The sequence below is a fragment of the Acomys russatus genome, chromosome 16 (genome assembly GCF_903995435.1).
Source record: "Acomys russatus chromosome 16, mAcoRus1.1, whole genome shotgun sequence".
NCBI lineage: Eukaryota > Metazoa > Chordata > Mammalia > Rodentia > Muridae > Acomys > Acomys russatus.
Genome location: NC_067152.1, coordinates 28673829 through 28697892, shown reverse-complemented (window position 1 = coordinate 28697892; position 24064 = coordinate 28673829). Strand labels below are relative to the sequence as shown.

General features: G+C 50.0%; 2 protein-coding genes across 3 annotated transcripts; both read right to left on the bottom strand.

The window, feature by feature from the left end:
• Nucleotides 1–1887: 1887 nt before the first annotated feature.
• Nucleotides 1888–6584, bottom strand: Tmub2 (transmembrane and ubiquitin like domain containing 2). 2 transcript variants are annotated; one of them, XM_051158761.1, is made up of 3 exons: nt 6473–6584; nt 3225–3788; nt 1888–2813 (listed from the first exon to the last, which is right to left on the bottom strand). In XM_051158761.1, exons 2-3 carry the CDS (start codon nt 3761–3763, stop codon nt 2450–2452), a joined length of 903 nt encoding a protein of 300 aa, XP_051014718.1. In that variant the 5' UTR covers nt 3764–3788; nt 6473–6584; the 3' UTR covers nt 1888–2449. The 2 variants fall into 2 exon arrangements, with proteins under 2 accessions (XP_051014718.1, XP_051014717.1); XM_051158760.1 differs by lacking the exon at nt 6473–6584 and adding an exon at nt 5898–6466.
• Nucleotides 6585–14096: 7512 nt separating this feature from the next.
• Asb16 (ankyrin repeat and SOCS box containing 16) lies at nt 14097–21658 on the bottom strand. The gene is made up of 5 exons (XM_051157860.1): nt 21257–21658; nt 17748–18015; nt 15389–15881; nt 14934–15047; nt 14097–14342 (listed from the first exon to the last, which is right to left on the bottom strand). Exons 1-5 carry the CDS (start codon nt 21555–21557, stop codon nt 14157–14159), a joined length of 1362 nt encoding a protein of 453 aa, XP_051013817.1. The 5' UTR covers nt 21558–21658; the 3' UTR covers nt 14097–14156.
• Nucleotides 21659–24064: the final 2406 nt, after the last annotated feature.

The window sequence follows — 24064 nt, the reverse complement described above, 5'->3', positions numbered from 1 at the left end:
GCTGGGGCAGCCTGAGTTCCCAGCTGCTGCTTGCCACCCTTCACCTTGACCAGCTTCGGTTCCTCTCAGTGCTCCCACCTCTAAAGCCTGCCCTGTTCCCCCTTCCCTTGCCGCTTTTAAGTTATTTATTCTGTACTTGTGGTTTGGGGCTCTGAGGAAAAACCCTAATCTGTGCCTCTCTCCCTTTGCTAGGAGTAGGGTGGATGAGAAGGCAGTCCCTGCCCTGAGTTGTCAGCAGAGGTTGAGGGGTGCTGTTGCCCCTCTGTGGGACTGTTGTCAGGGCCCCCACCTTCCTGTCCTGTATCCCGAAGGGAGATACTGTCCCACCTCCAGGCAGGTACCATCATGCCTTGGAGCTCGACCTGGCTGTGGGCTGGAGTATAGCTGACTTACAGGGATGGGGTTGACCCTGAGCCAAGTTTTCTGGCACTTGCTATACATGTCCCCTCTCCTCCCAGGAGGAGCCACTCCTATACTGGGTAGTTAGTACCCAGGACTGGTTCGACTGATTTGGGCTAGGAACCGTAGAGGGCTAAGGGAACAACAGCTAGGTTGCAGGACATTGTTTGGAAGTCAGTCTGTCCCTGGGTTTGTTCGGAGTGTGGCTGATGCCTGGTTACAAACTGAGTTTTAGCCCAAGCATTGTGATTATCTTTTAAAAAGTCAAACCAATTTTGGCAGGAGTTAGAATAAATCTGGAGCCTGGGCTCCTCTGTCCTTGGCCCTCCACAGCCTTCCTCCATGACAGGGAGAGAAGGTTCTTGCGCCCCCACCCCCCAAGCACAGGCGTGGAAGCCTGCTGAAGGTCAGGGGAAGCAGGCCCAGGCCCCCTAGCCCTTCGGAGAAGTAGCTGCAGCTCAGGCCAACTCTGCTCTCCCGCCTCTCCTTTCCCTCTGGTTGGAGGGACTAGTTTGGAAACTGGTTTGTCCACAAAACTTCCCACTGTTCCTTGGCTCACCCTCAGGGCAGAGCCCCCTGCCCAGGCTGGGTAAGAGATGGGCTTGGTCCTGCAGGGACCCTGAGGGAACAAACTCCTTCCTTCTGGGGAGTATGCCCTCCCTACTGTGTAGACCAGGGGCTAGGAACTCCCAACTCCCTCTAACAGCAGGCTGTGTGGGTTTCAATTCCCATCCCCCCACCCTGGCTAGGTGTCGTCCACCCTGTATCCTATCATGTGTCTGAGTGTGTGTGGGGGGGGTTCTGTACTAATTTCCATGGCCGGTGGCTTTTCCATGCATCACTCCCCCCCGCATGCCCAGGGGCCACCCGCCTGGCATTACCGCATGCTGGGGTCATTGGGGGAGGGGGGTGGGGCTCACGCTGTCCTGTGGTCTTGAGATTTTTATTTTTGCATATGTAATCCATCCTGTACAGGTAGCTAACTTTGTAAACGCTGTGTATTCCCTTCTGCCCCCATGGCTGCTGGTGTAAATAAACTGCATTTCCCATTGGTAGCCTGGCCTACCCACCCTCATTACCATGCTGCTAAGGGCAGAGCGGTCACAAAGAGGCGCCATAGCCATAGAATGGAATTTTATTCGCTCATACTGACCAGCCTCTAAGGGCCTAGGGTAGGGCGATCTATACCAAGAGCCTCTCCTTGGAACTGAGCAAGACACTGGAGTGGGGCCAGGGTTCTTTCGCAGTCTTAGGCCTAGGTTAGCGGCAGCTGTGGTGGCTCGGTTTCTCAGCACTGGGGGCCCTAAACTCTATAAAAGCCTATTTAGAAAAAAAAAGGGCACACCGTGTGGTGGCACACTCCTGTAATCCCAGCACTCGGGAGGCAGAGGCAGGCGGATCACTGAGTTTGAGGCCAGCCTGGTCTACAAATCGAGTCCAAAACTGCCAAGGGTACACAGGGAAACCCTGTCTTGAAAAACAAAACACAAAAAAAGCAAGCAAAGTGCTTCGAAAGAGAGCAAAATATCCTATTCTGCTACAAGGGGCACAGGAAGGAGGTGGTGGCAGCTGGGGACCATAGGGAAAGCTGGCAGTCTTCGTCCCTGTCTATGAAGTTAGTTTCAAAAGATCCACTCATCTAAGGAGTGGAAGGTACTTGAGGCTCCCTACAGGGGTGCACTAAGGCCATGCTGAGCTGCCCTGGCAGCAACCCCAGGGGCTAGGGAGCAGACATGCAAGACACTGGGGAAGGGCTAGGGCCACTGCCAGGAGGGAAGACCTAGAGGCCAGGCTTCTCACTGAGCTTGGCCTTTGAACCTCGGGATTCTAAAAGAGGGAAGGTGATATCCTTGTTTCTACCTGAGTTGTGCTTGCAGAGATATCCGTACCCTGTGGACACAAAGGGAAGACACACATCTGCTTCCTGGGTCCTATGGACAGGGTACCCCCCATATCCTTCCCATCCCTCCCAGGTCCTTGGGCCCAGCTCTGGCCAGGAAAGGGGGGCAGCTGTGAAGAAGGAAGACCATGCCTTTGTCTCCTGTTGTCCTTATCTTCCATACATCCCAAATACTAGGAAGCTGAAGAAGACCGTGACTCCCACCAAGGAGACCGTGGCAGGCGCGGTGAAGAACTGGCGGTAGTTGATGCGGAAGTACCAGACCACACCCAAAAGCACCACGAACACAGGCACCATGAGGCTGCCCACGTTGACACCAAGGCTGGATGGTTCAGTGCTTGAGGGGGTCAAGGAGGCCGAGGGGCCAGAAACAGGTGCTCCTGGGGGTGAGCGGTGGCAGTGAATCACACAGTTGTTGGTGATGTTCAGCGAACTCAACGTGCGTGCTGGGTCCTGCAGCAGCCGACCCTGGTAGATGAGCTTCATCTGGCTCTCTTGTCCAGGGAAGTATTTGCTACAAGGGTGAGAGAAAAGACTGGATAAAGAATAAGGATATATATACATGCCTGGACCAACAAAGCAGGGCATGGGAGAACATGCTGCACTGCCTATGGACGTCTGGCATCTCCCCTTAGCAGAGGCCAGCCCTTAAAATTCCTCTGTTAGGTTAGACGGTGGTGGCCCACACTCAGGAGGCAGAGGCAGGCAGATCGCTGTGAGTTCGAGGCCAGCCTGGTCTACAAAACAAGTCCAGGACAGCCAGGGCTATTACACAGAGAAACCCTGTCTCGAAAAAACAAAACTGACAAAACAAAACAACAAAAATAACTCCTGTTGCTTAGAAAGCTACACCAACTTCTTTAGGGAAACCAATGCCCGAGGCACAAGTCATGAGCAACTGTCCTCTTCCCAGCCTACCACTCACCTTTTTAGGGTACCCACAGTGTCCTCTGGCCTGGCTACAGCTAGCTCCTCGGTGTCATTGAGGAACTTGAGGCGAACATTGATGAGGCTAGGGCTGGGAGAGAGGCACGTGCTATGCTCTAATGCCAGTCCAGCTTCTGGGCGGCTGCTTTCCAGGCCTGCTTGTCTTTTCGGCAGGCCCTGGATGTCCAGGAGATGCTCAAGACTGGGCTCCACATCTCCCCTGGCTCCAGGTTCCCCAGTGGCATCTCCCCCACTATCACTGGTCTCTTCAGCCTTCTCATCATTATGCTCCGACGGATGGGGGAGTTCAGTTGGCTCTGGAGTGCCTTGGCTTACCAACTGGTCCACGTGCCCCAGGTGGAGAACAGATGTGTCGCCTGCTGACACGATGGTGCCCAGCAGTTGGTTGTTACTGCTGTCTGCTACATAGGTAGAGAGCCAGGCTAGGACCAACGCTAGAATCAGCACCACCACACCTGCCACCACCATCACCTCATTACCCACACCCTCAATGAGGGTGACATCAGAGAGCTCCATGGCCTGGCTGCTGACCGGGTCCACACTGCAGGAACAAAAGGGGACAACATTAGCAGGGCCTGAGGGGTTATGACCAAGTTTCTAGTTTGTTTAATTTTTAAGTCAGGCTAGGAAAAAAAAAAAAGATGGAAGTTTAATGTTGTGTAGAAAAGACAGTCAGCCTCCCTAACTGTAGGAGACCTTCAAATCTCAAGCCAAGGACTTACCCTTGGCTTCTACCATGAAACTCTAGCTTTTAGATTCTATGCCCATAAGGAGCACAGGTCACTTGGAAAAGTCTCATAAACTGCTTTTTTTTTTTTTTTTTGGTGTTTCAAGACAGAGTTTCTCTGTCTGCCCTGGAACTCTGTAGACCAGGCTGGTCTCAAACTTACAGAGATCTGCTGGCTACTGCCTCCCAAGTGATGGGATTAAAGGCGTGAGCCACCACATCCTGCTGGGTTTTTTTTGTTGTTGTTGTTGTTGTTGTTATTTTTTGGTGCTGTGGGGAGTGGGGGGGAGGATAATGAAGAAAAAAAAATTTGCTTCTTCTTTTCATATGGTTCCCCCCCCCCCCCCCCGCCTTTGGTTTTTCGAGACAAGGTCTTTCTTTCTGTGTAACCTTGGCTGTCCTGGACTCACTTTGTAGACCAGGCTGGCCTCAAACTCACAGCGATCCGCCTGCCTCTGCCTCCCGAGTGCTGGGATTAAAGGCATGTGCAACCACCTGGCTTACATTTGCTTCTTTAAACCTGGAGTTTCTCTAGGATTTCTAACATGTGACCAAGCACATATATGCCCTCCTGCCTCCCACCCCCAGCAGGAGCAATGGTAGTTTCAGAGAATAAAAAGATTCCTTCAGCCAGGCAGTAGTAGCACATGACCTTAATCTCAGCACTGGGGATGCAGAGACAGGTGGATCTCTGTGAACGAGAGGCCAGCCTGGTCCACACAGTGAGTTCCAGGACAGCCAGGGCCTTGAAGAAGCAAATGAAGCCGGGCGTGGTGGCACACTCATTTAATCCCAGCACTCAGGGAGGCAGAGGCAGGTGGATCACTGTGAGTTCAAGGCCAGCCTCATCTACAAAGTGAGTCCAGGACAGCTAAGGCTACACAAACCCTGTTTTGGGGGGGGGGGGAAGGAAAGAAAAAAAGAAAAAAGATTAAAAAAAAAAAAAAAAAAAAGACTCCTTCATAATCATTGTGCAGCCATCTACCCCAGATTCTTGTTTGATTACATCTCATTCATGGCCATAGACCCATTCATGCCCAGATGTCAAGAACCAAAATAAATAAATAAATATATATATTTTGATCTATCAATGACAGAATGAGATCACTTCAAATGGACAAATGCATTGGGGCTATCAGCAGACACATTTGTCTATGAAACTATTCTGGCAAGTTCTGGAGAGCCACATGGGGCAGACGCTAGAAACATTACCCCTTTGGTCTCCATTGGCTTGACGCACAACTACAAAACCAACGTTCCAGCACGTTCGGTTATCCCAGGACTTGGGAGATAAAGGCAGTAGGATCAGGGGTTCACAACAAGCCTCTACTACAGTGCAAGTTCAAGGCCAGCTTTGGCTACATAAGACAGCTTCAGGAAAGCCATTGCCCAAGTAGAAATTATTTCGAGAAATTCCCCAACAGTTTCCACGAGCGTTATGTCAGTCTCTCCTGTGCTGGGAAGGCTCTCCCTATTTGCAGTTCCTCAGAAACCCACAGAGGTTCTCTGTATATTCCTTGGAGTACTTTCTCTTTTCCTTGAGGAATCTACTTGCACAGCTGTCCCGGGGCAAATCTATCTGGTGATTATCATTATCACACTAGTCTCGCAGCACCCATAAGACGCCATTATACTTGTGACCTGTCCATCTTTTCATTGACTCCTGGAAGGTAAGAATCAAGGGTAGCTCCCTTTGTACAAAGCTTAGTGCAATGCCACACACACACAGTAGCTGCTCAAAAGATACTTGCGGAACACACCGACATTCGAAGGGCTCCCACAGTCTTATTAACAGACTGGCCCTGGAGTCAGGGAAATTAAGGGTGGCAGTCTAACCCCTCTTCTAGCTAATGTAACTTCCACCAACTTTCTCAAAGCCTCGGCTTTCTCATCAGTAAAATGGGGTTTAAAACGGTTACCTACCTCATAAGGTTGTTCTGAAGATGACGTGAAATCATCGAAGCAAAATAATTAACACTGTTCCATAAACAAATGATAGCAATTACGTCTCACTCCCACACTAACCCCTGATGGTAAAGGTTAATGTCAGGAGCCGTGATTTACACAAAAGAAAACTGTGGCAAAGACAGATGGAAACGGAGGACACAAGGAACTGCCGTGGGCAGGGGCCAGAGAGGACCCCGTATCTGCCTGCTCCAAGGCCTGTGGACGACCCTGACCGTGCGGCGGGGAGTCGTCCCCGACCCTGCTTTTTCTGAAGCGATGGCTCTGCGTCTGAGGGGTCCTATTCCCGTGGCAGTAGAGTCCATGTGCCCCCCGAACCGAAGGGCTTCTGGGTTTCGGTCGCAGTGCCCAAGCCGGGCTCTCCCAGCCGGTGATGGTTAGGGTCAGGTGAGGGGGTCACAAACCATCCACACCCCTCAAACTTCGGGGCGGGGCAGAAGAGCTGAGGGCGGGGCTTGAGGACGCGGAGAGTCATGGGAAGTTAAAGGGGGGTTAGATTGGTAGTGTGCCTGGATGGGGAAGGAGAGCCTCACCTGACAAAGCCAGGATAAATGTTTTGACTTCGCCAGGACAGTCTTTGTACTCGTCTTTCCGTAGGGGCCGGGGGAGGGGCTGGCAACTCAGGAGTCTGTCCAGGGTCCGATCTCTTCCGGCTTTTCTCGGAAGCTGTTAGCATCCGGAACCGGAAGTCCCGCCTCCCCACCTTGCACTGATGACGCAAAGCTACGTAAGGCGGACTGACGTAAACGTATTCTTTAAATAAAAGGGCCCGGTTGCGCCGAGGCAGGAGAGGCGGAGACATTGTTGGCGGGATTTCGGACCTCCGGCGGCAAGGCCACGCCCAGTGGGCGTGACCTCGGGCCGTCCAGAGGTCAGAGGCGGGGCCAAAAGAAAAGCGGCTTGGGGTGGTGCTTGTGGAAGGGGCGTGGTTTCGCGCTTTAGACGCCTGCCCTGGCAAGCTCCGCAGGTCCACAAGCCGCATGCTTGGGTTTTTTGGTTGTTGTTGTTTTTTTTTCCGGCTTCTGTCTCGAGCTCCGGATCTAATGGGATATATTACTGCTCCGCCAATGCCCACCGGGTTCCGATGTTGGGATCTGTAAGGCCTGGTATTTCTGACTTCTAAGAAAGTTGTTACTCGAGGAAACAAGCAAGAAGACAATTTACAGAATTGGAAGATTCCTGCTCAGTATAGCTCTGATAAATAAAGCGGGAAGGCATTTTAAAGAGACACAGATACAGTGCCCTCCTAAAAAATTTTGCATTTATTTATTTATTTATTGTGTTTGTATTTATGTGCCCTGTGTGGGTGCTTGCAGAGGCCAGAAGAGGGCATTGGATCCCTAGGAGCTAGAGTTACGGGAGGATGTACCGCCAATCTTGGGTACTGGTCTGGAAAGAGCAGCGAGGGCTCTTAACGGTTGAACCATCTCTCCAAGTCTATCACCCTGGCTCAGTTTTTCCTATTTTTGTCTGTTAATTCCCCTATGTAGTAGAGCAGCGACTCTCAATGACACCCTTTCACAGAGTATTTGCATTACTATTCATAACAGTAGCAAAATTAATTATAAAGTAGCAACAAAAAGATTTTAAAAAAAGATTTATTTATTTATTGTGTATACAGTGTTCTGTCTTCATGTACACCTGCAGACCAGAAGAGGGCATCAGATCACAGTATAGATGGTTGTGAGCTACCATGTGGTTACTGGGAATTGAACTCAGGACCTCTGGAAGAGCAGGTGGCACTCTTGACCACTGAGCCATCGCTCCATCCCACAACAAAAATAATTTTATGGTTGGGTGTAGGCTCAATTTCACTAACAATGTACTTTATTATGAACTTATAAAACGAGCGTACATCCCTTATTTTTATTTATTTATTTATTTATTTTATTGCATATGAGTGCTTTATCTGCAGAAGAGGGTATCAGATTACATTATAGATGGTTGTGAGCCACCATGTGGTTGCTGGGAATTGAACTCAGGACCTCTGGAAGAGCAGGCAGCACTCTTAACCACTGAGCCATCTCTCCAGCCCCGTGTACATCCCTTATAACCCAACTAGCCTAAACAAGAGGAAAAGAAGATTAAAGAAAACAAGAACGAAACCTTCTGGGTATCAGTTCCTAGGAACGATTCTGGGAGTGATGAACAGCCAAACAATACCAAGACCCAAAAAGCCCCACCTCCTGTTTTGGGCATATATATATATATCCTCCCAGAGTCTGTTCAAGGATGTTTTTCAGCTGGCAACAATCAAGCTCCCCCACAAAATGGTTCGACTTCTGAGTGGATAAACATCTCCTGTTCTCTCACAAGTATGTTCCCCATCCCACACTTGGGATCAACAAAAACAGGTTTATCTCTTCTTCAGTTTGGGGTCACCACAACATGAGGAACTGTATGGAACTGTATGAAAGGGTTACAGCCGTAGAAAGGTTGAGAACCACTGTAGTGGATGATGACCTTGAACTTCTGATCTTCCCATCTTTGCCTCCCAAGTGCTGGGATTACAGACAGGCACCACCGGGAGATTAACCTATCTTAACTTCTTGCTTTTTTTTTTTTTTTTTTTTTTTTAATGTACTACATTCTGTTTATTGGCGGTGTATGTGTGGGTGTGTGCAGTACAGCCTAAATGTGAAGGTCAGAGGACAACTTGTGGGACTTGAATCTCTCCTTCTACCATGTGGGTCCCAGGTCCCATACCTTTCCCCCCTACACCAGGTTAGCCGCCCGTCTTTAATCATTTTTCATGGCACTGTAGATGTGATCTTTGTCTTTCCTAAACTATTGACCTTTGAGACATAAGTAGTTTTGTCTTTCTTTTTCAGTTTCTGTTTCTTTTCTTTTTTGAGACAGGGTTTCTCTGTGTAGCCTTGGCTGACCTTGAACTCCCAACCTGACTGACTCCTGTCTCAGCCTCCTAGGCATCAACCACTATGTTCTGCTTGCTTTTTCTAGGTTTTGTTTTGTTTTTCATTTTGAGTCAGGGAGCTGGAGAGATAGCTCAGAGATTAAGAGCACCAGCTGAGGGCCAGGTGTGGTGGCGCACACCTTTAATCCCAGCAATCGGGAGGTATAGGCAGGCAGATTGCTGTGAGTTCAAGGCCAGCCTGGTCCACAAAGCGAGTCCAGGACAGCCAAGGCTACACAGAGTTCTTGAGGGGTCCAGAGTTCAATTCCCAGCCACCACATGGTTGGCTCACAGCCATCTAGAACGAGATCTGGTGCCCTCTTCTGGCACACAGGCACACATGCGGGTAGAACACTGTGCAAACAAAATGAATGTAAGAAAAATTTTGGGGGTCAGGATCTCAGGAAGTTGCCCTTGATCTCTCTCGGGCCCAGGAAGCCTTAAACTTTGTATGCGCCTGACTCAGGCTCTGGAGAAGTTTGAATTAATGACAGGATTCTGCCAGGCTGCCTGGCAGCTAGTGTGTGTTCACTGTGTGTAAACGTGTGTCTGCAGGTCCATGTGCATGGAGGCGGTAGGAGTTTTCCTCAGTCACTCTCTCCACCTTACTTTCTGAGATGGTGTCTCTCACCGAACCTGGAGTTAATTAGACTACACTAGCTGGTCAACAGGCCCCAGGGATCCGCCAGCTGTGCCTGGCTTTTTTTTTTTTTTTTTTTTTTTTTTTTTTATTTCCCTTCATTTGTTTTTTTCATTCATTTATTTTGAGACAAGTTCTTTCTATGTAGTCCTGGCTGTCCTAGAACTTGCCATGAAGACCAGTCTAGCCTAGAACTCAGAGAGATCCACTTGCTTTTGCCTCTGCCTCCCAAGTGCTGCTGCTGCTGCTACTGCTGTTGCTGATCCAATGTGAGTGCTGAGGCTCAAACTAAGGCCTTCATACTTACACTTTACCAAATGGGCCATGTCCTTTTGTTGTTGTTTTTCAAGACAGGGTTTTTCTGTGAACAGCCCCAGCTGCTCTGGAACTCCGTTTTCAGATGAGGCTGACCTTGAACTCCCAGAAGAGGTAGAAACCTCTTGAGTGCTGGGGTTAGAGGTGTGCGCCACCGTGCCAGGCTTTATTTTTATTTATTTATTTATTTATTTTTGTTTTGTTTTGTTTTTCGAGACAGGGTTTCTCTGTGTAGCATGCTGGGCTTTAGAATGACATTTTGGTTTTTGTTTGTTTTTTTGAGACAAGGTTTCTCTGTGTCACCTTGGCTGTCCTAGACTCACTTTATAGATCAGGCTGGCCTCCAACTCACAGAGATCCTCCTGTCTCTGCCTCCCAGAATTCTGGGGTCACAGGTGTGCACCACCGCGGCTTGCTAGAATAACATCTTTAACTGAAATAATTTTCTAGAATTTTGCCTTTTACTTGTTTGGTATAGTATTTATTAAAAAAAAAAAAGTAGAATTTGGGAGGATGGCTCAGTGGTTGCTGCTCTTCCAAAGTACCTAAGGCTCCAAGGGTTCCTAGTCATCTTCTGGTGTCTGCAGACATCCCCCCTTCCCCCCTCCCCTCCCACACACAAATAAGATGCAAAACAAAGCAAAACCACACATAAACTCTGTTCTTTTTTTTTTTTTTTTAAGATTTATTTATTTATTACTATGTATACAGTGCTCTGCCTGCATATATATTTGAAGGCCAGAGGAGGGCATCAGATCACATTATAGATGATTGTAAGCCACCATGTAGTTGCTGGGAATTGAACTCAGGACCTTTGGAAGAACAGTCAGTGCTCTTAACAGCTGAGCCATCTCTCCAGCCCATAAACTCTGTTCTTTTAATGTGCTCTTTGCAACTGGAAAAATCTTTGCCTATCATAAAATGAATGCATAGAATCCAATATAGCTTTTCTTTAAGAAAAAAAGGAAACCACCTGAGTGTGGTGGCACACGCCTGTTATCCGAGCACTCAGAGGCAGAGGCAGATGAATCTCTGTGAGTTCAAGGCCAGCCTGTTCTACAAATCAAGTCCAGGACAGCCAAAGCTATGCAAAGAAATCCTTTCTGGGGGGGGGGGGGACAAAGCAAAACAAACAAACAAAGAAATAAACTAAGAGAAACAAACACAGTTTTATAAAAATAACATCAACAATTTTGTTAGACCAAACTGGCCTGAAACTCACAGAGATCTGTCTGCCTGCCTCTACCTCTCTTGAGTGCTGGGATTAAAGGCATGAGCCACCATGTCAGCACATAAAGTTATTTCCATTGCTACTTTATAACTAATTTTGCTACTGTTATGAATTATAACATAAATATCTATGTTGTGAAGGAGAGATAAACCTGGTTTTTAGGATTCCAAGTGTGGGATTGGAATGGTCTCGTGAGAGAACAGGTGAGGTTAATCCACTAGAAGACCGACCACCTAGTGCAGGAGCTTAATTGTTGCCAGCTGAAAAGATCCCGTGAACTGACTCTGGGAGGAGATATATAAATGAGCCCAGAACTGGAGGCGCAGCTTTTTGGAGACTTGGGATAGATTTGGCTGTTCGTTGCTGCACTTCAAGACGCTCCTAGAGAAAACCGCTCGAGGGAAGGTTTCAGGGCTCCGGTTCCTGCTGAGGTTCTGGGTTCTGGTTACCCAGGTTCCAGCAGAAGAAATCCTACGGCTCACGCCCGGAGAATCGTTCCCCGGAACTGATATCCTTAAGGTTTTGTTATTGTGTCCATTAATCCTCATTTCCTATTGTTTTGGTTAGTCGGGTTATAAGTGATGTATGCTCGGTCACTAAGTTGTTAATAAAATATATTGGTTAAGAAAATTGAGCCGGGGCTGGAGAGATGGCTCAGCGGCTAAGAGCACTGACTGCTCTTCCAGAGGTCCTGAGTTCAATTCCCAGCAACCACATGGTGGCTCACAACCATCTATAATGTGATCTGATACCCTCCTCTGGCCTGCAGGTGTACATGTAGGCAGAGCTCTGTATACATAATAATAAATAAATAAATCTTTAAAAAAAGAAAGAAAGAAAGAAAGAAAGAAAGAAAGAAAATTGAGCCTACAATGTTTTCTGGATAGTCTTGGGTGACTTCTGTGCAGGGGCTCCCCAAAGGATGGAAACCCACTAGTTGAGAACCACTGTCTTAGACCTTTTGGCTTTGTGAGACTATAAAGCAAAATGTCTCTCCAGAAACAGGTGGTTCCTGCTCTGCTGAGCCAGGCCAGAGGCTGTCTTGTGCCAGTGAAAGGGAATCTGCACAGACAGAACTCCCAGGAGGAGGGGGCTGGACAGAGGCCCCAGGAAGCAGGCCTAGGGCTTCTGATGTGGCCCTGCTGTCTGGTAGGTGATGGCCAACTGGTGTCTGAGATCCCCAGCAAAATATCAAATAAGCCCTGCTATTCTCTCCTGGGATAGTTACCACAGGCTTGGGGCGGGGAGTGGCATTTGAAAAAAACACAAACTTTTCTTTATTTTTTCTGAGACAGGGTTTCCTCTGTTATCTTGGCTGTCCTGGACTCATTAGACCAGGCTGGCCTGGAACTCACAGAGATCCACCTATCTCTGCCTCCCCAAGTGCTGGGAGCTACTACGCCCGTCTAAAACACCACGTTTTTCATGTGACCAGTAACACCGGTTCAAGGCAGAAAACTTGCAAGTGCCAGGAAGAAGATGATAAAGGGGAGGGGGGGTTGTCAAGGGATGGACACTCCACTCCCATTTAAACCTGACAGTAGCCGTACATTGGTTCTGTGAACAGATTATTTATTTGAGTTCATAAAACTGGCTTGCTTTGAAAAGCCTCCCACTAGGGGTGAGCTATCTCATCTTTTTTTTTTTTTTTTCCTCCTGTCTCTGGGACCAGAAGAAGTAAGAGAGGACAGCTTTCTAGCTTCCTAGGCCCCAGAAGCCACCCTAGAGCGACAGCCAATTACTCTTGGCAGGAAGGGAGACCACCCTCCTCTTCAAGGCCTCTTCAAGGCCTCCAACCCCAGTCTTAACCTCGTGGAGGCAGATGCAAGCACTTCATCAAATAGGCACAATACAAAGGCAGGCTATCAGGGCAGTGGTCACAAATTAAACTTCTGTACAGATAGTGATGTCCAGGCCCCCAGAAGACTGTCCCAAGCAGTGATACCCACTACCAAAAACAGTTTCCAAAAGTGGTTCAGTTGTGGAAGTAGTAGCCAGTTTACTGAGCCTGGGTAGGGAAAGAGGTCAGAGAACACAACAGAAGCTTGCCTACATCTTGGTGAGATGTTTGTTTTTGTTTTGGAAACAAAAAAAAAAAAAAAAAAAAAAATCCTAATCTCCAGCCTTCTAAATGATGTCACATCACTGAGTGGAGGTTTGAGGTCATCGTTTTCTGATTTGTTCTAGGGAGCGAGCATAGGCCTGCCCCCCTCCCCCTCACACACACACACACACACACACACACACACACACACAAACGCTGGCGGGTGAGTCCCATCCCAAGCCCCTGGTTTATTTTATTTTATTTTATTTTTTTGAGATAGGGTCTCTGTATTATCCTTGGCTGTCCTGCACTTGCTTTGTAGACCAGGCTGGCTTCGAACTCACAGTGATCCGCTTGCCTCTGCCTCCTGAGTGCTGGGATTAAAGGCGTGTGCCACCACACCCGGCCCAAGCCCCTGTTTGAATTCTCCCTTTAGCCTGAAGGTTGAAAAGAGCTCCTAAAAGACGATGAGAACTGAAGCGTTAAAGCTGTGCTGGCATCCAGGACATGGGGGCCTTCACTAAGAGCTAGAGGTGTGGCTCTGGGATAGGATATTGCTTAGCATGGACCAAGCCCCAGGTTCCATGCCTAGAGCTGAGGGAAAAACAACCAGAACACCCCCCTTCCCGGAAGTCCTACCCAGAGTTGGGGCTGGATAGAACACTACAGGCGGAGAAGCAGGGTCCATTTCCCTGCTACCCTCCCCGCCAAGATCCTGCTAGCTTTGAACTCACAATCCACTGCCTCAGCCTCCTAAGTCCTGGGGTTAGAGGTTCATGCTATCAAGTCCATCTGAAGGCCGGTCACTATGAAAAGGGCTGAACAGACATATAGGTGGCAAGCGGAGAGCAGCAGGGAGGATCCACTGTTTATCGCTTGGATGCCTAAAGAGGCCATCAACTTAAGCATGGGAGCGAAAGGTTTCTTTGGGGACTTCAGGCTGAGAAGGCCTGAAGTTCAGCAGGTAGCTTAAGGTGTCAGTGGAGGTACATGCTGGTCCTGGAGGCCGTGGTTGGTTTCCCAGGGGGCCTGGGTGCAGGAGCAAGTAGAAGTGGAAGCAGACTGCCTGGAGCTCACTGGATTCGTCCCTCCACACACAGCAGCAGGTAGTCTCTGAGCAGTGGAGGCAGAGGGAGCTGGGCAGCGGCCTCGCGACAGTTGCCACCTAACTGAGCACGAACAGCCAGGCGGGCCAGGTGCTGAAGCTGTCTTGGCTGGTTTTCCATGCATAGCGCTGAGCTGTAGAAGGTTTCATGTTCCTAGGGCCAGAAGGAAGGGAAGATGGGGTGATCCAGCACCCCTGATCTCGCCCTTCTAGGAGATAACCCAGTGGTGGGGGTCCAGGGAATTTCTTTTAAGATTTATTTATTTATTATTTATTATGTATACAGTATTCTGCCTGCAAGTCCATGTGCTTGCCAGAAGAGGGCACCACATCTCATTATAGATGGTTGTGAGCCACCATGTGGTTGCTGGGAATTGAACTCAGGACCTTTGGAAGAACAGCCAGTGCTCTCAACCTCTGAGCCATCTCTCCAGCCCCTATCCAGGGCTCAGAACCATCTATAATGAGATCTGGTGCCCTCTTCTGGTGTACATGCAAGCAGAACACTGTATACATAACAAATAAATCTTTGAGAAAAAAAAAAAGAAAAAGAAAAAGAAATGGCTCTCAGCAAGGGGCTGGGGAGGTCAGAGGTCCTCCTGGCAGTGCTGGAAGCCAGGGGTTTCACTGTCTACCCTCTTCAGCCCAGGGTCCATTTTCCCTCTCGGCAGCTGGCCTCTGGCCTCTGGCCTCTCTAGCCTCTCTAGTCCCCTATGAGAGAGCTTGGCGCTTGGAGCGGACATACCTGCCACAGCTCGGGGAGCACTGCCTCTGCCCAGGTGTCACAGGATGGAACACGTGGATAGGCATTAAGCAGAACTTCCAGGGCCCGAGGAAAGTTGGCACAGTGTTTCAGCATCTGGGAATCAAAATAGGAGCTTAGGAGTTCCGTGGTTCCGTGTTGTCCCCAACTAAGGCATACTCAAGGCTGGCTAATATAAATTGCCACACACACAACCCCACCCCCTCATCTTTCCCACGCCCCAGCTTGCCCCACCCACATATGCCCCAAGCTCCTGGCCCCAGTTTCCTTGACTCTGTTTTTCTCTAGACACTCTCTCTCCCCTCTGCCAAGATGGGGCATGGACCTCTAGTCATTGAGAGAGGCTTTTGATCTTCTAGACCTTTCCAGTCAGGGCAGTCTGTCCCTGGCTCCCCTTTTCCACTAGGCACCTCCTTCCTCAAGCTCTCGCAGCACACCTCAGGGTGAACGGGCTGAGCTCCGTAGTCCAGTAACGCTGCAAAGAGGACCTCGGGCTCCCAGTTGGGGGCGTCCTGTACCGCTTGCAGCGCGCAGTCCATTGGTGTATGGCCCGCCCCATTGGCGACTCCAGCGCTGGCCCCGTGGCGCAGCAGAAGTTCGGCCAGGCCTCCGCAGCCATTAGCACAGGCGTTGTGCAGTGGCGTGTGGCGCTTGCGACCTGCAGCCCGGGGATCAGCCCCGGCTTCCAGGAGGCGTCGCGCTACAGTCTCGTGCTGTCGGCAGCTGCCTGGCCCCTCCGCTCCAGCGCAGGCGGCGTTCAGCGCGGTCTCCCCCTGGCTGGTGCGCAGTCCCACGTCTGCACCGTTCTCCAGGTAGAGAGCCACGTGTTGCTCTAGGCCACGAGCTGCAGCCACATGCAGGGGCGTGACTTCGCTCTCCTTCGATGCCACATTCACAGACGCTCCAGCCTCCAACAGCAGCTTGGCGCACCTACAGAGTGTTCTGGCTTAGTGATCCCTATCCAACCACAGAAACCCCATTACAAACAGCAGAGTTATGGGACCAGTTGAAGCTGCCAGAAGCACCTTGAATGTTCAGATTACAAAAACAAACAAACAAAAAACTAAACTTCAAACGGTGTCGTGCACACACATAGCATTAATGGATGCGGCAGAATCTGGCGTTCACCCGACTTGAACTGATTTACTTTTGTTGTTGTCGTTTGATTTTGAAGCAGGGTTTCTTCGTGTAGACCTGGCTGTTCTGGAACTCACTCTGTAGACCAGGCTGGCCTGGAACTCAGAACCGCCTTCCTCTGCCTCCAGAGTGCAGGGAGTAAAGGCGTGTGCCACCACTGCCCAGCTCTGATTTACTTAGTTTGTGCTAGGTGTGAAATTCAGGTCCTCTGGGCAGCCTATCACTGAGCTATACCTCTCCTCTGCCAGCCTCAAGGTGGCTGTGTATCAGAGAACGATTCTGAACTCCTGAGCCTCTTCACCTCCTCTTCTCACCTGCTGGGATTACAGGTGTCCATCACCACGGCCAGTTTCTGTGGTTCCAGGGACGAAAGCCAAACAAAGCTCCATGCATGTTTCTAGGCAAGCACTCTACCAACAGAGTTACAACCCCAGCATCTGCTCTCCTGCCTTTTTGTTTATTTTGTTTTGTTTTGTTTGTGTTTGTTTGTTTATTTTATTGAGACAGGGTCTCTCTGTGTAGCCTTGGCTGTCCTGGAACTCTCTTTGTAGACCAGGCTGGCTTGGAACTCACAGTGATCCGCCTGCCTCTGCCTCCCGAGGGCTGGGATTGAAGGCGTGCGCCACCAGCCAGGCCCTGGTTTTGATTTCTGAGCATGGTGGTGCACGGCTGTAATCTCAGATCTCAGGAAACATTGTAGGAGGATCATAAGGTTAAGATTATCCTCTTCCAAGCTACTGAGATTCTGTCCCAAACAAAATAAGAACAAAAACAAGTGGGAGCCAGGTCAGGTGGCACAGCTGTAATCCGAACGCTGGGGAAGCAGAGGCAGGAGGATCACTAAACTTTCAGTCTGGAGCCAGGTGGTGGTGGCGCACACCTTTAATCCCAGCACTCGAGAGGCAGAGGCACGTGGATCTCTGTGAGTTCGAGGCCAGCCTGGTCTACAAAGTGAGTCCAGGACAGCCAAGGCTACACAGGGAAACCCTGTCTCAAAAAACAAAAACAAAACAAAAATTCAGTCTGGTATAAATACCAAGTCCCAAGCCAGCCAGATGTGTATAGAAAGACTCTGTGTCAAAACCAAAATACAAAGTTTAAAAATTAACTGGGAGGGGAGAGCTGAGCATAGTGGTGTACACCTGTAATACCAGTAACCAGGAGGCAGAGGCAGGGGGATCACAAGTGTGAGGCCAGCCTGGGCAATACAGAGAGGTTCCATCTCAAAGTAGGAGAGAGCCGGGCATGGTGGTGCACACCATTAATCCCAGCACTTGGGAGGCAGAGGCAGGCGGATTGCCGTGAGTTCGAGGCCAGCCTGGTCTACAAAGTGAGTGCAGGATGGCCAAGGCTACACAGAGAAACCCTGTCTTGGGGAAAAAAAAAAAAAGGAGAACCAGACACAGTGCTGTAATTCCAACTCCAGGAGACCTGATCGCCAAATGCGGCCTCTGCAGGCCCCTGTACACATGTGCATACACATATGTGTTTATATACACAGAAATAAAATAATGAGGCCTCTATCTACACGTGAAAGCAAATACATGAGCTGTTTTCTAGACAGCAAAGCTTTGCCGGGTTATCCTTGCTCCTAGGCAGGTGAGTTGGACACATACATAGACACACCCCACACAACCATCCCAGGCCATGGGCACCTACTGCAAGGACTCAGGAGCTGTGCAGAGGTGCAAGGGGGTCATTCCCTCCTCAGACAACACATTAGCCTTGGCACCAAACGTGAGCAGCAGCCGGACACAGTCGGGATGGCCTTGGCCACAGGCCTCGTGCAAGGCAGCCCGGCCTCCAATTCGGGCATCGAGCTCAGCCCCCTGCAGGATAAGGTGTCGGGCGCAGTTTATGTAGCCTCTGGCCACAGCGATGGTGAGAGGTGCCGTCTGTTTGGTCTTTGGAGTCAGCACCCAGAATCCTGAAGAGGACAGGCAGCACTGTAGGACTTCGTATGGGAGAGCAGGGTGAAAGTAGTCTGTGACTAAAGTGGATGCTGGCCTTCCCTAGGTCTAGCTTACTGAGCACAGATAGCCAAGCTATATCTGTGGCTAGGGGATCCATCAAGTCCTGAGTTGGAAATATACACTGGAAGAGCTTTTATTTATTTATTTTTTAAAGATGTATTTATTACGTATACAGTGCTCTGCCTGCATATGCACCTGCCCGCCAGCAGAGGGCACCAGATCTCATTATAGATGGTTGTGAGCCACCATGTGGTTGCTGGGAATTGACCTCAGGACCTTTGGAAGAACAGCCGGTGCTTTTAACCTCTGAGCCATCTCTCGAGCCCCTTGTTTTTTATTTTTTGTTTGTTTTTTTTGAGACAGTGTTTCTCTATGTAGCCTTGGCTGTCCTGGACTTACTCTGTAGACCAGGCTGGCCTTGAACTCACAGAGATCTGCTTGCCTCTGCTTCCTCTGAGTGCTGGGATTAAAAGAATGCACCACCACACCCAGCTCTGGAAGAGCCTTTGAAACACTTTGTCCAGGATGGCCAAGGCTACACAGAGAAACCCTGTCTCGAAAAACAAAAAAAACAAACAAACAAAAAAAAGTGAGCTAGGTACGGTGGCTCATCAGAGGCTGCAGCAATCAGAGGCCGAGAGATATGGCTTGCTGCAAGTTTGAAGACAGTCTGGGCTGCGCAGTAAGATATGGCAAGGCTGTAGCTCACACCTCTTCTTGGCCACTATGAGCACACAATTCATCAAGGATGTCAGGGGAACCCCAAGAAAATAAATACAGAAGAGACCTCAGAATGCAGGTAGGCTCCAAATGCAGGAAGCTGAGGACAGTTACATAAGTGTGGGTCTGCATGGGCAGTCAAGGAAGGCTGCTTGGAGGAGGCAGCTATTACCTCGTTAAATAATGAGTGTGGTAGGATGGGAGAAATGGCTCAGGGGTTAAGAGTGCTTCCTTCTCTTGCAGAGAACTGGAGTTGTGCCCCCAGAGAATCCAGAGCGCAGGCTCACAGCTGCCTGTAACTCCAGTTTCAAGAGATCCAAGGCCCTCTTCTGTCTTCCATGGGCACTAGCCATGCGCACAGTGCACAGATATACACATGAGCAAAATTCTTATACACATAAAACAAGTATAAAAATTATAACCAGGGCTGCAGAGATGGCTCAGAGGTTAAGAGAACTGACTGCTCTTCCCAAGGTCCTGAGTTCAATTCCTAGCAACCATGTTGGTGGCTCACAACCATCTGTGATCTGGTGCCCTCTTCTGGTCTACAGGTGTACATGCAGGCAGAGCACTGTATTCATAATAAGTAAATAAATAAAAACTGTGAAAAAAAAATGAAAGCAAGCCGTGAGGGTAGTGATGCAGGATGGGTGCTGATGGGCAGTTTGGTTGGGAGCAGGTGTCCTAGCACTATGAGGCCAGATGCTCTGGAAAGCTTGTTTGGAGGTTCTACCAGGGAGCATCTACTGGTATATACCCGTGACCAAAAGCTGGTCCTCTCTGACAGAGCACAGAGCTTTGGGTGGGATACTGAAGTGATGAGAGAGGAAGAGGCCTGCAGCCTAACCAGCCAGATCAGCTAAGTCAGCCTGGCGATCAGTGTGGTGACAGAAGTCACAACCAGAATGTTCCCACATCCTTGTCCAGTTGAAATCCCCTGCCCTATCCACCCCGCCCCCTCCTCCTGCTGAGACAGGGTTTCTCTGTGTCCTGGACTCGATTTGTAGACCGGACTGGCCTCGAAGTCACAGCAATCCACCTGCCTCTGCCTCTGTGCTAAGATTAAAGGCGTTGTCCCACCATGACCAGTGTCTAGGTGGTCTTATATACTCTGCTCTGTTGAGTGTGGGAGGGGGATCAAAGATTTGAGTCCTTTGATGTGCTGGCCAGATGCTCTACCGAACTAACACGAAAGAATTTTACAGCTGAAAAATAAGGTAGCATTTGCTTGTTAGAAAGAAAGGCCAAAGTCTTAACAATTAAAAAAAAACACACACACACATTTTTTTTTTAAAAGAGAAAGAACCCAAATCTACCATTCTATTTGGAAAGAAGTTGTATAAATCCGAGTGCATCTATATACAGCTTTCAAGTATTTTGTAGACTTAAGGTTACTGACTGAGGGGGGCTGGAGAGATGGCTCAGTGGTTAAGTGCACTGTCTCCTCTTCCAGAGGACCTGGGTTCAATTCCCAGCACCCACATGGCAGCTCATAACTGTCTGTAACTCCAAGATCTGACACCCTCACATTGATATTCACGCAGGCAAAATATCAATGGACAGAAAATTTTAAAAAATAAATTAAAAAAAAAAAAAAAAGGTTACTGACTGAGAAAGATATTACATGAAAAAAAAAAAAAATCAGCTTTACCAGGCAGTAGTGGTGTAGAGGCAATGGATCTGTGAGTTTGAGGCCAGGCTGGTCTACAAAGTGAGTCCAGGACAGCCAAGGCTACAGAGAAACCCTGTCTCAAAAAAAAAAAAAAAAAAAACCCAACCAACCAAACAAACAAAAAGGATATAACTTTTGGAGGCAGAGTGTGGTGGCCCTTAATCCCAGCACTCAGGAGGCAGAGGCAGGTAGATCTCTATGAGTTTGAGGCTAGCCTGGTCTACATAGTCATTCTCCAGGCCAGCTATGGCTACATAGCCAGACTGTCTCAAAAACAATAGATGGCGTGCCGGGCGTGGTGGCGCACGCCTTTAATCCCAGCACTGGGGAGGCAGAGGCAGGCGGATCGCTGTGAGTTCAAGGCCAGCCTGGTCTACAAAGTGAGTCCAGGATGGCCAAGGCTACACAGAAAAACCCTGTCTCGAAAAACCAAAAAAAAAAAAAAAAAAAAAAAAATGGCTTCAACTGTTTAGGAACGAGTTAATATGGATGGTTATAATAGGCAGTCCACTCTAGAGTCCTTCTCTCTCTCTCTCTCTCTCTCTCTCTCTCTCTCTCTCTCTCTCCTTTTTTTTCCCTTTATTTTGAGACAGGGTTTCTCTGTCCTGGAACTCTCTTTGTAGACCATGCTGGCCTCGAACTCACAGTGATCCGCCTGCCTCCCTGAGTGTTGGGATTACAGGCACGCACCACCACACCTGGCTTCCACTCTAGGGTCTTTAAGGAAAAGGGAAGTCTGAACTCTTCCCTTCCCCACCCCCACTCCTGTCCCATCTGCTGCCCTTCTAGGTGGTGCTCCCTACCCTGTTCCGCTGACCAGGCCAGCTGGTTGCTCACAGTCTCCACAATCATGTTGGCAGCTTCTTCGTCTTGGAAGAGGATTTGGACCTGCTGAAGGTCCCCAGAGAACAGGGCATTGTGGACAGCTGGGTCTCGGCAGGAGCGGCGAGGCCTCATGAGCCGGGCCTGGGGACTAGAGAGGTACCGGTGGCTTCGGCACTGATGGGCAGCAGCCCGCCTCCTGTCCTCCCATTCCAGCCACTCTCTCTGTAGTCGGAGAGCGCGCAGTGTGGAGGAAGTGAAAGGGAAGGTCTCCCCTGCCATGAGAGGGTCCAGTGGCCTGGGCAGGGCCACCTAGGTAGAGACTTGTTCCTGGTCCCAGCTAGCACCCTTGCTCTGGGGAGCCACCCTGCCCCCTTCCTGGTAAACTGGAAAAGCAGCTGATGCTATAAATAGGCCCCTCACTGCACTGGTAAACAGTTTGCCTAGAGTCATGATCCTACTGCAGATGGCCCTGCCCCTGTTGGTACCCTTCCATTGGTCAGCAGGTCCCCAGCCAAGGTCACTCCTGGACCCCTCTTCTCTGGAGTGAGCCTTCTGGTCCAAATAGTCAACTATGGGATGGGTGGGCAGGGCAGGGGAGGACTAGGGTCCTGCAGCCTCTGCAGTGTTGGCTGGGGAAGTGGGCAGGAGCCCAGGATGACCCACAGACCTCAGTCAGGGAGGTGGAGAGAGATTCCGAGAAGCCAAACCACTCTTCCTGAATTTGAAATGGCAGCAACCACCGTGTACATGTACTGCGCTTTCTAGAATTTTTATTTTATTTTATTTTTTATTTATTATGTATAGTGCTCTGCCTTCATGTACTTCTGCAGGCCAGAAGAGGACATTAGATCACATTATAAATGGTTGTGAGCCACCATGTGGTTGCTGGGAATTGAACTCAGGACCTCTGGAAGAGCAGACAGTGCTCTTAACCTCTGTGCCATCTCTCCAGCCTGCTTTCTAGAATTTAAATCACTCTCATACCCATCTCCACTCAGATGACCACAGTCGGTGAGGTAATACAAACCAGATCTGGTCAGTAAATGAGATGGCCAAGCTAGGTATTTCCGGTTCAGCACCTGAGGTCTTATTTTATAGAGTTAAGGATCTTAAGCCTGTTTTTGTTGTTGTTTGTTTTTTCCAGAGTCTTGTCTGTCCGGGAACTCACTCTGTAGACCAGGCTGGCCTCGAACTCACAGAGATCCACCTGCCTCTGCCTCCTGAGTCCTGGGGATTAAAGGCGCACTCAACCACTGCCCTGCAGAATTGAAGTTTTAACAAGATAAAACTGGCTCAAAGTCTCATAGCTTGGTGGGGTCCAGGCCAGGACGCCAGTGGGCCACACTTTAGATAACACACTTTGACTCTTTGGGTTACTGCCAGGTGGGGCAGACAGTTGGGCGAGCCTCTCCTGTGCCGTCATGCCCAAGCGGGACGCGGTGTCTTCCTTCACCGACTTTTTTCCCCCCTCCCTTGTTTCTAAGGGGACTCACACGCCTGCCCGCAGTGTGCCAAGGCGTTGACCTGGGTAGTGGGGACTGAAGGGAGGAGGCCATCAAACCGAACACCCCTTCACCCTTAGGAGGAAAGTGGCTGTGCCTCTAGGAGCCTCTAGGGGGAGGAATGAGGCTGGGAAACCACAGCGGCTGGCAAGGCTGTCCGCCAGGGGCGGGTGGGCTGCAGGCAGGGTGCTGTCTCAACAAACGCAATGTGGGTTCCTCCTGGCTCCCCGTGCCGGCTCCCACCCTCACTTTCCAGCAACCTCCCCCTCCTCGGTATCTTTCACTTCCTCCTGGCCCCAGGCCTACACACAGGATCCGTCTCTCCCACATTCTGTCACCAGCTTCACTTCCGGTCCTCAGTGCCTTCCAGCCTGGATCAACCCAGCCGGGGAGTCTCTTTTTCCTCCGACCGCATGCCAACGCTGCCAGAATTATCTGTCCAAAAAAGATGACTCTCCTTCAAAAGGTCTGAGGCTCTTCCAGGAAGAGTCCCAATTCCCTGGTCTGGGCCCACACCACACAGCATTCTCATCAGGCTCTTTACCCTTTTCCCCCCGCTGTCCCGGTGCCTTGGAATCTCCTAAGTCAAACATCCAGGGCGACCTGCTGTGTCGAGGTGCCCCCGCAGTGCCAGCTACTCCAAGTCTAAAGGACATCGGGTGCGCTGGGCAAAATACCAGTGCCAGAGACATCACCCTGGATGTGGGCTCCAGGGCAGGTCCTGGCACGGTCAGTCTTGACGTAGGGCTTGGGAGCACTTGGCTCGCTGCAGGCTGCAGGCTGCCCTCTCCTGAACGCTGAATGAAGTTCCCTATTCTCTGCACTCATCATCCGAGTGAGTGGGCGGCAGCAACCTGGGCTTTTTTCGGCATTACCCTCACCCTCTGTCCAATTGCTCTGTGCTGGGCCCCGGCTTCTTGGTGGTGTTCCAGGGTGGGGGCTCCCACAAGAATGAGATCACGCCCAGCGAGGGTTTGAAGATCCTTAGAGAAAGGCCCTTCTATGGATGCAGCTGTGATTAACCGCATTGGAAGCCATACCATATTTTAATTGCCTTGCTGGCGGCCCGTCTGAGCACCCACAGCTGAGTTCCCAGGGTTGGGAGTCTGGCAAAGGCAGGTGGGGCCAAGAGGGGCCAAAGTGGTGGGCGTCCCTTTACTCCCTAAGGCACACAAGAGTCACAGCCTAAGCACCGCCCCGCCTGCCAATCTCAAAGCGCTGACTATACCTTTGTTCCCCCCAAGGCACCGGTGTGTAGGTCTTTTCTAAAAAAAATTTCCCCCC